The sequence below is a fragment of the Oncorhynchus mykiss genome, chromosome 4 (genome assembly GCF_057628025.1).
Source record: "Oncorhynchus mykiss isolate SJ-2025 chromosome 4, ASM5762802v1, whole genome shotgun sequence".
In the NCBI taxonomy this organism is placed as follows: Eukaryota; Metazoa; Chordata; class Actinopteri; order Salmoniformes; family Salmonidae; genus Oncorhynchus; species Oncorhynchus mykiss.
This window is the reverse complement of record NC_143025.1, coordinates 7662857-7674415: the sequence shown is the minus strand read 5'-3', so window position 1 is coordinate 7674415 and position 11559 is coordinate 7662857. Positions and strand designations below refer to the sequence as shown.

Below are 11559 nucleotides of genomic sequence, written 5' to 3'. Positions count from 1 at the left end.
AAAACTATGAAATAACACACATGGAATCATGTAGTAACCAAAAAAAAGTGTTAAGCAAATCATAATATATTTTATATTTGAGATTCTTCAAAGAAGCTACCCTTTGCCTTGATGACAGCTTTGCACACTCTTTGAATTCTCTCAACCAGCTTCATGAGGTAGTCACCTGGAATGCATTTCAATTAACAGGTGTGCCTTAAAAGTTTATTTGTGGAATTTATTTCCTTCTTAATGCCAATCAGTTGGTATATAAAAGGCAGAACTATTTGTTAAAATACCAAGTCCATATTATGGCAAAACAGCTCAAATATGCAAAGAGAAACGACAGTCCATCATTACTTTAAGACATGAAGATCAGTCAATACAGAACATTTCCAGAACTTTGAAAGTTTCTTCAAGTGCAGTCGCAAAAATCATCAAACGCTATTATGAAACTGGATCTCATGAGGACCGCCACAGGAAAGGAGGACCCAGAGTTACCTCTGCTGCAGAGGATAAGTTCATTGAGGCAAGAGACCCAGTATTTATTATATATATTTTCTACCTTTATTTAACTAGGAAAGTCAGTTTAGAACAAATTCTTATTTTCAATGACGGCCTACCGGGGAACAGTGGGTTAACTGCCTTGTTCAGGGGAACAGTGGGTTAACTGCCTTGTTCAGAGGAACAGTGGGTTAACTGCCTTGTTCAGGGGAACAGTGGGTTAACTGCCTTGTTCAGAGGAACAGTGGGTTAACTGCCTTGTTCAGAGGAACAGTGGGTTAACTGCCTTGTTCAGGGGAACAGTGGGTTAACTGCCTTGTTCAGGGGAACAGTGGGTTAACTGCCTTGTTCAGAGGAACAGTGGGTTAACTACCTTGTTCAGGGGAACAGTGTTTTTTTTTTTTTTACCTTTATTTAACTAGGCAAGTCAGTTAAGAACAAATTCTTATTTACAATAACGGCCTAGGAACAGTGGGTTAACTGCCTGTTCAGGGGCAGAACAACAGATTTTTACCTTGTCAGCTCGGTGATTTGAACTTGAAACCTTGCTAGTCCAATGCTCTAACCACTAGGCTACCCTGCCGCCCCGTGAGTATGAGGCAAAGGGTGACTACTTTGTAAAATCTTGAAATTTTAAATATATTTTGATTTGTTTAACACTTTTTTTTGGTTACTACATGATTCCAACTGTGTTATTTCATAGTGTTGATGTCTTCACTATTATTCTACAATGTAGAAAATAGTACAAATAAAGAAAAACCTTGAATGAGTAGGTGTGTCCAAACTTTTGACTGGTACTGTACGTAGTGCTCTAGTATAGGTATTCAGACACAAGACAGTATGTCCCATTTCTGCTACCACCATTAACCATATCAAACCATATCAATTAACCATATCAATGAACCATATCAAACCATATCAATTAACCATATCGATTAACCATATCAATTAACCATATCAAAAGAGGTTTAAGATTCAAGACCTGAGGATAACAATTGTTTTACAAAGATATTTATTACACAATTGTAATTTTATTGAGTAAATGTTTACAGTAGTTATGCACATGATACAAACTATTCCTTATACATTTTTAATGACATGGTTTTAAAAACAACTAGAAATTGTAATTTTTACAACAAGAAAATAAGTTTTAAAAAAAATGCACAGACTAGTGTTGAAAATGTAGTCTAGTGTAGCAATACTGTATTATAGTTGTGGGATAGTAGCCTTTAAACAGGAGAAGTATTGACTATAGCCCAGCGGTAGTAGTACCTGGTCCCATATCTGTTTGTACAGTCTTGGTAACTCATGTATTTACATGTATATGGTCAGTGCTAGGTGTGTCTCAGCTGTTGTGATCAAGTGGCCAGTAAAATGTGTGATCATTCTGGGCAGGGTCAGGCTGTGTTCATCCTCCACCTGTCAGGTCAGTGTGGTTGGCGTTGGTTGTGGTGAGGTCACTTTGGTCAGTGTTGGTTGTGGTCAGATTATTGATGGTTGTGATCAGTCCTGGTTATGGTCAGAGGTAAAAGTCAGTGTTGGTTGTGGTCATTCTCCTCCACCGACCAGGTCAGTGGATATGGTCAGTGGTGGCTGGTTGCGGTCAGTGGAGGCTGGTTGTGGTCAGTGGTGGCTGGTTATGATCAGTGGAGGCCGCTTGTGGTCAGTGGTGGCTGGTTGTGGTCAGTGGAGGCTGGTTGTGGTCAGTGGAGGCTGGTTGTGGTCAGTGGTGGCTGGTTATGATCAGTGGAGGCCGCTTGTGGTCAGTGGTGGCTGGTTGTGGTCAGTGGAGGCTGGTTGTGGTCAGTGGTGGCTGGTTATGATCAGTGGAGGCCGCTTGTGGTCAGTGGTGGCTGGTTGCGGTCAGTGGAGGCTGGTTGTGGTCAGTGGAGGCCGCTTGTGGTCAGTGGTGGCTGGTTGTGGTCAGTGGAGGCTGGTTGTGGTCAGTGGAGGCTGGTTGTGGCCAACGGAGGCCGGTTGTGGTCAGTGGTGGCTGGTTATGATCAGTGAAGGCCGGTTGTGGTCAGTGGAGGCCGGCTGTGGTCAGTGGGGGCTGGTTGTGATCAGTGGAGGCTGGTTGTGGTCAGTGGAGGCTGGTGGCTGGTTGTGGTCAGTGGTGGCTGGTTGTGGTTGTGGTCAGTGGTGGCTGGTTGTGGTCAGTGGAGGCTGGTTGTGGTCAGTGGAGGCTGGTTGTGGCCAACGGAGGCCGGTTGTGGTCAGTGGTGGCTGGTTATGATCAGTGAAGGCCGGTTGTGGTCAGTGGAGGCCGGCTGTGGTCAGTGGGGGCTGGTTGTGATCAGTGGAGGCTGGTTGTGGTCAGTGGAGGCTGGTTGTGGTTGTGGTCAGTGGAGGCTGGTTGTGGTCAGTGGAGGCTGGTTGTGGTCAGTGGTGGCTGGTTGTGGTTGTGGTCAGTGGAGGCTGGTTGTGGTCAGTGGAGGCTGGTTGTGGTCAGTGGAGGCTGGTTCTAGGTCAGTGGTGACTGGTTGTGGTCAGTGGTGCTGGTTGAGGTCAGTGGAGGCTGGTTTTGGTCAGTGGAGGCCGGCTGTGGTCAGTGGGGGCTGGTTGTGATCAGTGGAGGCTGGTTGTGGTCAGTGGAGGCTGGTGGCTGGTTGTGGTCAGTGGTGGCTGGTTGTGGTTGTGGTCAGTGGTGGCTGGTTGTGGTCAGTGGAGGCTGGTTGTGGTCAGTGGAGGCTGGTTGTGGCCAACGGAGGCCGGTTGTGGTCAGTGGTGGCTGGTTATGATCAGTGAAGGCCGGTTGTGGTCAGTGGAGGCCGGCTGTGGTCAGTGGGGGCTGGTTGTGATCAGTGGAGGCTGGTTGTGGTCAGTGGAGGCTGGTTGTGGTTGTGGTCAGTGGAGGCTGGTTGTGGTCAGTGGAGGCTGGTTGTGGTCAGTGGTGGCTGGTTGTGGTTGTGGTCAGTGGAGGCTGGTTGTGGTCAGTGGAGGCTGGTTGTGGTCAGTGGAGGCTGGTTCTAGGTCAGTGGTGACTGGTTGTGGTCAGTGGTGCTGGTTGAGGTCAGTGGAGGCTGGTTTTGGTCAGTGGAGGCTGGTTCTAGGTCAGTGGAGGCTGGTTGTGGTCAGTGGTAACTGGCCGGTTGTGGTCAGTGGCGGCTGGTTGTGGTCATTGGTGGCTGGTGGCTGGTTGTGGTCAGTGGTAGCTAGTTGTGGTCAGTGGTGGCTAGTTGTGGTCAGTGGAGGCTGGTTGTGGTCAGTGGAGTCTGGTTGTGGTCAGTGGAGGCTGGTGACTGGTTGTGGTCAGTGGTGGCTGGTTGTGGTCAGTGGAGGCTGGTTGTGGTCAGTGGAGGCTGGTGACTGGTTGTGGTCAGTGGTGACTGGTTGTGGTCAGTGGTGGCTGGTTGTGGTCAGTGGTGGCTGGTTGTGGTCAGTGGAGGCTGGTTGTGGTCAGTGGAGGCTGGTTGTGGTCAGTGGTGGCTGGTGGCTGGTTGTGGTTAGTAGTGACCGGTTGTGGTCAGTGGAGGCTGGTTGTGGTCAGTGGAGGCTGGTTGTGGTCAGTGGAGGCTGGTTGTGGTCAGTGGAGGCTGGTTGTGGTCAGTGGTGGCTGGTTGTGGTCAGTGGTGGCTGGAGGCTGGTTGTGGTCAGTGGAGGCTGGTTGTGGTCAGTGGAGGCTGCTTGTGTCATTCTGGGTATGACCCTCATGGTCAGGCTGTGTTCATGTTCATTCTCAACAGGTTGCTGTGACAGGTTTTTGGATCAGGACAGGTTATATTGGTTGTAGTGGTCAGTAGTGGTTGTGGTCAGTAGTGGCTGTGGTCAGTAGTGGTGGTTGTGGTCAGTAGTGGTGGTTGTGGTCAGTAGTGGTGGTGGTGGTCAGTAGTGGTTGTGGTCAATAGTGGTTGTGGTCAATAGTGGTTGTGGTCAGTAGTGGTGGTGGTCAGTAGTGGTTGTGGTTAGGTTATGGTCATCTGTCTTGGTATGAACCTCATTGCCAGACTGTGTTCATCCTCCACAGGTTGCTGTGACAGGTTGTTTGTCTGCCTGATGCTGCTCAGTGTGTTGCCATGACGAGGACACACCGTGTACCGCGACAACAGCGTCACCAGGACAGCCTTCATCATCATCATGGCAATGTGTTTACCCACACAGGAGCGGGGGCCACAGCCGAACGGCTGGAAGAAACGACTGGGCACCTGATGGAAAAAAGGAGAGGTCAAACATAGCCTGGTACCAGATCGTTTTGTGCTGTCTTGCAAACTCCTACGGTCGTTATAATGTTCGGCATGAATCAATGGAGTTAGCAAGACAACACAAACAGATCTGGAACCAGGTAAACCACATGCTACTTCTGAATAATTTCACAGACCTGTCCATCAATTATGACAACAGTTTGCAATGCAATGCTTTTAAGCAATTAGGACCACCCCAACTCTCACTTACAGTTTTGTCAAAGTTTTCCAAGCTGAATTCGTTGGGTTTGGGGAAGAACTCAGTTTTGTGCATGAGCCCTATGTTGAGGATGATGTTGGTTCCCTTGGAAACCTTGGTCCCATCGATGACGTCATCTTCCAGCGCCTTCCTCATGGTGAAGTCTACCACAGGATGGAACCTCATGGACTCATTGATAAAACTCTCCAGCACTCTGAAGTTCTGGAAGTCAACTGTCATTACATCATTCTCTCCTGTGGATAGAAGTGAACATGAGATTGTCAGCACGGTGTGCCTAAAAGATATCATTTGTCATCCGTGAGATATTTGTCTCAATTATTAGTCAAGGGTGGCTCAGAGAGCAAGAGTATGGTGCCAGCAAGATTGTGGGTCCCGCAGAGATCATTAACACATACTAAAAATAGATGCACTCACTGTACTGTAAGTTGCTGTCGCTTTGGATAAAATCGTCTGCTATGTGGCATATATTATATATTATTAGAAATTCCACCTAACTGTTGAAACCCCCTTTATTTGAAAGGTGTGAGCATAGTCACCCATGAGAGTGCTGATCTCCTCTACAATCCTCATCTCCACCTCAGGGTTCTGCTTCAGCAGCATGAGCATGAAGAACAGACTGATGGACAGAGTGTCTGGGGCTGCTATCACCATCTCCAACACACACTGTCTCACGTCGTCCGCTGACAGCTCTCCATGGTTCTGGTCAACACACACACACACACACACACACCGAGAGAGTATAAGATCGACAGGTTTCTCTTAGTGACACCCTATACAATGATATGATTTACATAAATCAGCAGAACAGACCTGGGCGAAGATGAGTTCTGAGGTGAAGTCAATATCATCATCCAGTTTTTCAGCTTCACTGATAATTCTTCTTTTGGTTTCGATAAGGCTTTCCATCACGTCCTGTAGCTCCTTGCTAGAGACAAGACGTCAAAACACTTGATTAAACTACACACCTTCTACAAAACTACTACACACCTTCATTTACGCAACCCCCCCCTCCGACGAGTGACCATCACCAGTGACCATCACCAATCACCACATAGAGACTTTAAGTGCACGTGTGAACTTACGCTGCTTGTTGATGCCTCTTGTACATCCATCCACATTTGAAGAAGATATCAGGCTTGATCAGAACCGTTTGCCAGGTGTCAAAGTAGTGTTGAATCTTCAATAGCAGCTCTTTCTCTGAGTTACATAAAGTACAAGGCACACAGTCAAAGCTTGGCATAATTCAATGTGTTAAGGATGTCCATTTACATTACATTGACAGTAGTGAGTCATTTAGCAGACTCTTATCCAGAGCTACTTACAGTATTGAGTAGTTTAACAGACTCTCTTATCCAGAGAGAGTTACAGTAGTGAGTCGTTTAGCAGACTCTTATCCAGAGCTACTTACAGTAGTGAGTAATTTAACAGACTCTTACCCAGAGGTACTTACAGTAGTGAGTCATTTAACATACTCTCTTATCCTGAGCCACTAACAGTTAATGTATTCATCTTAACATAGCCAGGTGGGACAACCACATATCACAGTTATAGTATGTACACTTTTCCTCAATAAAGTAGCTATCAGCAGTCAGAACTAGTAAAGGGGTGGGGGGGATTGATGTGAGAAGGGGGGGGGGGGTGATATTATTTAAGTTACTCTTTGAAGAGGTAGGGTTTCAGATGTTTCTGGAAGATGGGCAGGGACTCTGCTGTCCTAGCTTCAGGGGGAAGCTGATTCCACCATTGGGGTGCCAGGACAGAGAACAGACGTCCCCACATGCATGCAGGCACACCCACACAGACAAAACCCCTCCCCCGCACACACACACACACACACCCTGCCACTGACCGTTGAGAGGCACCCTGAGGAACAGTTTGTTAGAAATGTCCACTACGATGCATCTCAGCAGGTTGAGAACATCTACGTGTCCAGAGGGGTCAGTCATCTCCTGCAGACGCTCCAGGTGCCTGTCTGTTGCACTCACACAGATCCCTACTGTCCGCTGCAGACCAGGCCCTGTCAGAGCTGACACACACAACACCAAGGATGGGCTCAATTCCATTTCAATTCAGACAATTCAGTAAGAATTCCATTGAGTGAATTGAAATCACCCTATACAATTAATAAAAATGGGCACCGGACTATTTTACATGAAATAGTACCCGCAAAACACCAGTCTCAACGTCAACAGTGAAGAGGCGACTCCAGGATGCTGGCCTTCTAGGCAGAGTTGCAAAGAAAAAGCCATATCTCAGACTGGCCATTAAAAATAAAAGATTACGATGGGCAAAAGAACACAGCCACTAGACAGAGTAACTGTCTAGAAGGCCAGCATCCTGGAGTCGCCTCTTCACGGTTGAAGTTGAGGCTGATGTTTTGCGGGTACTTTTTAATGAAGCTGCCAGTTGAGGACTTGTGAGGCGTCTGTTTCTCAAACTAGACACTCTAATGTACTTGTCCTCTAATGTACTTGTCCTCTTGTCCTCACATGTAATAGCCTTCATTTTTCAAAACAAGAAAAGACTGAAGATTTTCAGAAGAAAGTTATTTGTTTTTTGATATTTTGAGCCTGTAATCGAACCCACAAATGCTGATGCTCCAGATACTCAACTAGTCTAAAGAAGGACAGTTTTATTGCTTCTTTAATCAGAACAACAGTTTTCAGCTGTGCTAACGTAATTGTAAAAGGGTTTTCTATTGATAAATCAGCCTTTTAAAATGATAAACTTGGATTAGCTAACACAACGTGCCATTGGACCACAGGAGTGATGGTTGCTGATAATGGGCCTCTGTACTCCTATGTAGATATTCCATTTTAAAAAATCTGCCGTTTCCAGCTACAATAGTAAATTACAACATTAACAATGTCTACACTGTATTTCTGATCAATTTGATGTTATGTTAATAGACAAAAAATGTGCTTTTCTTTCAAAAACAAGGACATTTCTAAGTGACCCCAAACTTTTGAACGGTAGAGTATCGACTAACCTGTACCACCACACATTAACTCTGTACCGGTACCCCCTGTATATAGCCTCCACATTGACTCTGTACTGGTACCCCCTGTATATAGCCTCCACATTGACTCTGTACCGGTACCCCCTGTATATAGCCTCCACATTAACTCTGTACCGGTACACCCTGTATATAGCCTCCACATTGACTCTGTACCGTAATACCCTGTATATAGCCTCCACATTGACTCTGTACCGGTACCCCCTGTATATATCCTCCACATTGACTCAGTACTGGTACCCCCTGTATATAGCCTCCACATTGACTCTGTACCGGTACACCCTGTATATAGCCTCCACATTGACTCTGTACCGGTACCCCCCCTGTATATAGCCTCCACATTGACTCTGTACCGGTACCCCCCCTGTATACAGCCTCCACATTGACTCTGTACCGGTACCCCCTGTATATAGCCTCCACATTGACTCTGTACCGGTACCCCCTGTATATAGCCTCCACATTGACTCTGTACTGGTACCCCCTGCATACAGCCTTGTTATTGTTATTTTATTGTGTTATTTTTATTACTTTTTACTTTAGTTTATTTGGTAAATATTTTCTTAACTCTTTCTTGAACTGCATTGTTGGTTAAGGGCTTGTAAGTAAGTATTTCACGGTAAGGTCTGTTGTAATTCAGCGCATATGACAAAGACAATATGATTTGATTTTTAAATGGAATTGATCCCAACCCTGTATCAGACCAGAACATAACTTAATTTGACATCTAGTAAGAGTGAGTAAAATGTTAGTGAGTTAGATAATCATGTAATAAATAAACTTCAAGTCTCTGTCGTATACCTTTCGCAAAATATGTCCTCATTTTTTTCCAGAGTGGGATGTCACTGTTGAAGATGATACCTCTCCCGTCCATCCCGATACACTGCAGTCCTCGTTTACTGGCGAACCGGGCTGTGTAGTGGGCACTCTTCAGGACATGGTAGACAGCAGAGGACCTGCAGCGAGAGTGAGAGACCAAGAGTGTCATAAATAGAGAGTCTCAAACGAGTAGTGCTGATCTTGGATCCGTTTTGACTTTTTCAATGATAATGAACGGACATGGGAGGTAGAGGATCTTAGATCTACTCTGAGACGCTTGATGAATATCACCCCCTACCCCCACCGAACTGAATGAGTGGAGTATTTTCCAATTCCATTTCAACAGAACTTACTTGCTAAGAATGAGAGTCTCTTCTCCGTTGATCCAGACCCGAACCATACTCCCATATCTCTTGTTGTAATAGTTACAAGCTGTTCCTATCCCGCTCCAGATGAACCGAGAGTAGGACAGGATTGGACCCAGACCAGCCCAGAAGAAAGGACCTGCCATAGAGGCACGTACAGTAGAGACGCAGGTTAGGACAGGATTGGACCCAGACCAGCCCAGAAGAAAGGACCTGCCATAGAGGCACGTACAGTAGAGACGCAGGTTAGTACAGGATTGCTACTTGCCACTGTTTTACAGTAATAACTGTTATATTAGATGCATAGCCAAGGTCTTTCTAGTGAACTATTGGCTGTCAACTTTTATATGAGATATTAGAGATACAATTCCAAAATGTATTAAACCCCCCCCCCCGTAGACACATTCACACATCATTCATACATCATTGGTCTTACCTGGTATGTGTGAGGCGTTAGTGAGGCACCAGGCCGTGATGAGCAGGAGACAGAGCAGCAGCAGCAGGACTCCAGACACGCTAGTGTCATCCACTATACTGGTAGCCATTACAGTGAGGAGGTCTGGAGGCTGCTGTGTTATGATGACAGCTGGAGCACTCTGCTATTTATTACTCTCCTTCCAAGTTTTATCTCCCCCCCCCCCCAGGGAAAAAGGTCTTCTGACTTACTTCAAGGAGACAACCTGGTTAAATATTTTAAAAAGTAAAAACATGTCCCACTGATTATAGAGTAGACCTGGTCTCTCAAGTATGACCGTAGGTCTTTCATTGTGATTGCAACAGGCTCACTTATCCTTCAAAAAGAAAGCGAACCACCGTATAATTCATCATCTGAAGAAAGAAAGAACATCTGCTAACCATGTGTGTATGTGACAAATAAAACATTTGATTTGATTTGCACCTCACCGAAGTAGTTGTCGCTTATCTATTGGGACAGCCGAAGAAAAAAGGCTTCTGAGAGTTTACGGTGTATGTATTGAATCACCCTGAATTTCCAGAATCAAATTACACCCAATGTAGTGGACACTTAATTTTTTTTTTTTTTTTTTACCAGAACCCCATAGGTCCTGGTTAAAAGTAGTGCACTAAATAGGGAATAGGGTGCTATAGGTCCTGGTTAAAAGTAGTGCACTAAATAGGGAATAGGGTGCTATAGGTCCTGGTTAAAAGTAGTGCACTAAATAGGGAATAGGGTGCTATAGGTCCTGGTTAAAAGTAGTGCACTAAATAGGGAATAGGGTGCTATAGGTCCTGGTTAAAAGTAGTGCACTAAATAGGGAATAGGGTGCTATAGGTCCTGGTTAAAAGTAGTGCACTAAATAGGGAATAGGGTGCCATTTGGGACGTAGACATTGCGAATCAAATTGTCAAAACAAAAGCCTTAAACTCCGTGACAACCCTTGCTCTCTTTTCATCCCCTTTTAAATATTTCTCCTGTCCTTGTCCTATGGGGTTGGTACAACAGGTGAACACGGTAACCATAACACAACCAACGAAAGCTTTTTAAGTTGACCAGTTGTACTATTTGCTATGTACAGTTCCAGATGTCTTACCAAGGCTAGAGTTTAGTAAATTAGACATCAAAGATGTTAGAACCTTCTGAAACCAGAGGGGAAGGCTGAGGTGTCTGTCATTTTATCAGAATGTACTAATGCTGTTGTTTCTTTATCTATCGGAGAAACTGGGTCATCTTTGTTCTCGTCATCGTCCCCTCTAGAAGACACGGTTTGTTTGCTGTAACATTGTATAATACAGAATTCTTTTTTTTTATGTTTAAAATCGTACAAATTTCAATGATATTCTGTTATAGGCCTCTTTTCAAGAATATCCCTCTTGGCACTTCTTGTTCCTCAGAGAGAAAACAATTCCCTCTAGTTAATTAGAACATACAGACAAAAAGTTCCCCCTTATATATAGAATTGTCATTATGTAGGAAAAGGATAATACCCACCGTTCTCATCCTGGACTGCCCCAGAGTAGTCTGCCGCTAGCCTGGCTACAGTTTGTGTCCGTCTCCTGTGTAGCCACTGCTGTGCCCCTTGTTTCTGCTCCTGGTTGGTTTTAAAGATGATCAGTATTCTTTTATCTGATAAATCACAGGCATCCAAGCTGTTGAATATCAACTTACCGGTTGCTTGGTTACACTACCAATTTAGGCCCTCAAGTGCCCGTTAAATGCATGAACCTCTCACCAAAAAGACTGCCAAAGCAAAACAATAGAGCTATAGTGAAGGGCCTTGGCTACCTTTTAACTGGAAAAGTTGAACACAAAAAAAAAGACTTCATTTTGGAGATTATAGAGTAGACCTGGTCTCTCAAGTATGACCGTAGGTCTTTCATTTTGATTGAAACAGGCTCACTTAACCAATCAAAAAGAAAGCGAACCACCGTACAATTCATCATCTGAAGAAAGAAATAATATTAAACAGGTCAGACTGACCCAGCTAATTTGAGGATAAGAATAGGGCTTTTATATAGCAA

General features: G+C 45.0%; 1 protein-coding gene across 4 annotated transcripts; it reads right to left on the bottom strand.

Moving 5' to 3' along the window:
* Positions 1-1494: 1494 nt before the first annotated feature.
* cyp19a1b (cytochrome P450 family 19 subfamily A member 1b) lies at positions 1495-11214 on the bottom strand. Of its 4 annotated transcripts, none has more exons than XM_090231019.1 (10): positions 11030-11214; positions 9518-9761; positions 9070-9220; positions 8699-8853; positions 6734-6910; positions 5967-6081; positions 5695-5809; positions 5421-5583; positions 4876-5117; positions 1495-4628 (listed from the first exon to the last, which is right to left on the bottom strand). In XM_090231019.1, exons 2-10 carry the CDS (start codon positions 9624-9626, stop codon positions 4389-4391), a joined length of 1467 nt encoding a protein of 488 aa, XP_090087145.1. In that variant the 5' UTR covers positions 9627-9761; positions 11030-11214; the 3' UTR covers positions 1495-4388. The 4 variants fall into 4 exon arrangements, with proteins under 4 accessions (XP_090087145.1, XP_036824876.2, XP_036824874.2 ...); XM_036968981.2 differs by having other exon boundaries at positions 9518-9667; positions 11030-11163; XM_036968979.2 differs by having other exon boundaries at positions 9518-9647; positions 11030-11147.
* Between the last annotated feature and the right edge of the window lie 345 nt (positions 11215-11559).

Excerpts from the sequence above, each read along its gene's own strand:
- cyp19a1b (XM_036968979.2), bottom strand. Across the intron at positions 5,584-5,694 it reads CAGAACTCATCTTCGCCCAG|AACCATGGAGAGCTGTCAGC; the intron begins GTCTGTTCTGCT and ends TGTGTTGACCAG. Across the intron at positions 4,629-4,875 it reads TGGAAAACTTTGACAAAACT|GTGCCCAGTCGTTTCTTCCA; the intron begins GTAAGTGAGAGT and ends TTTTTCCATCAG.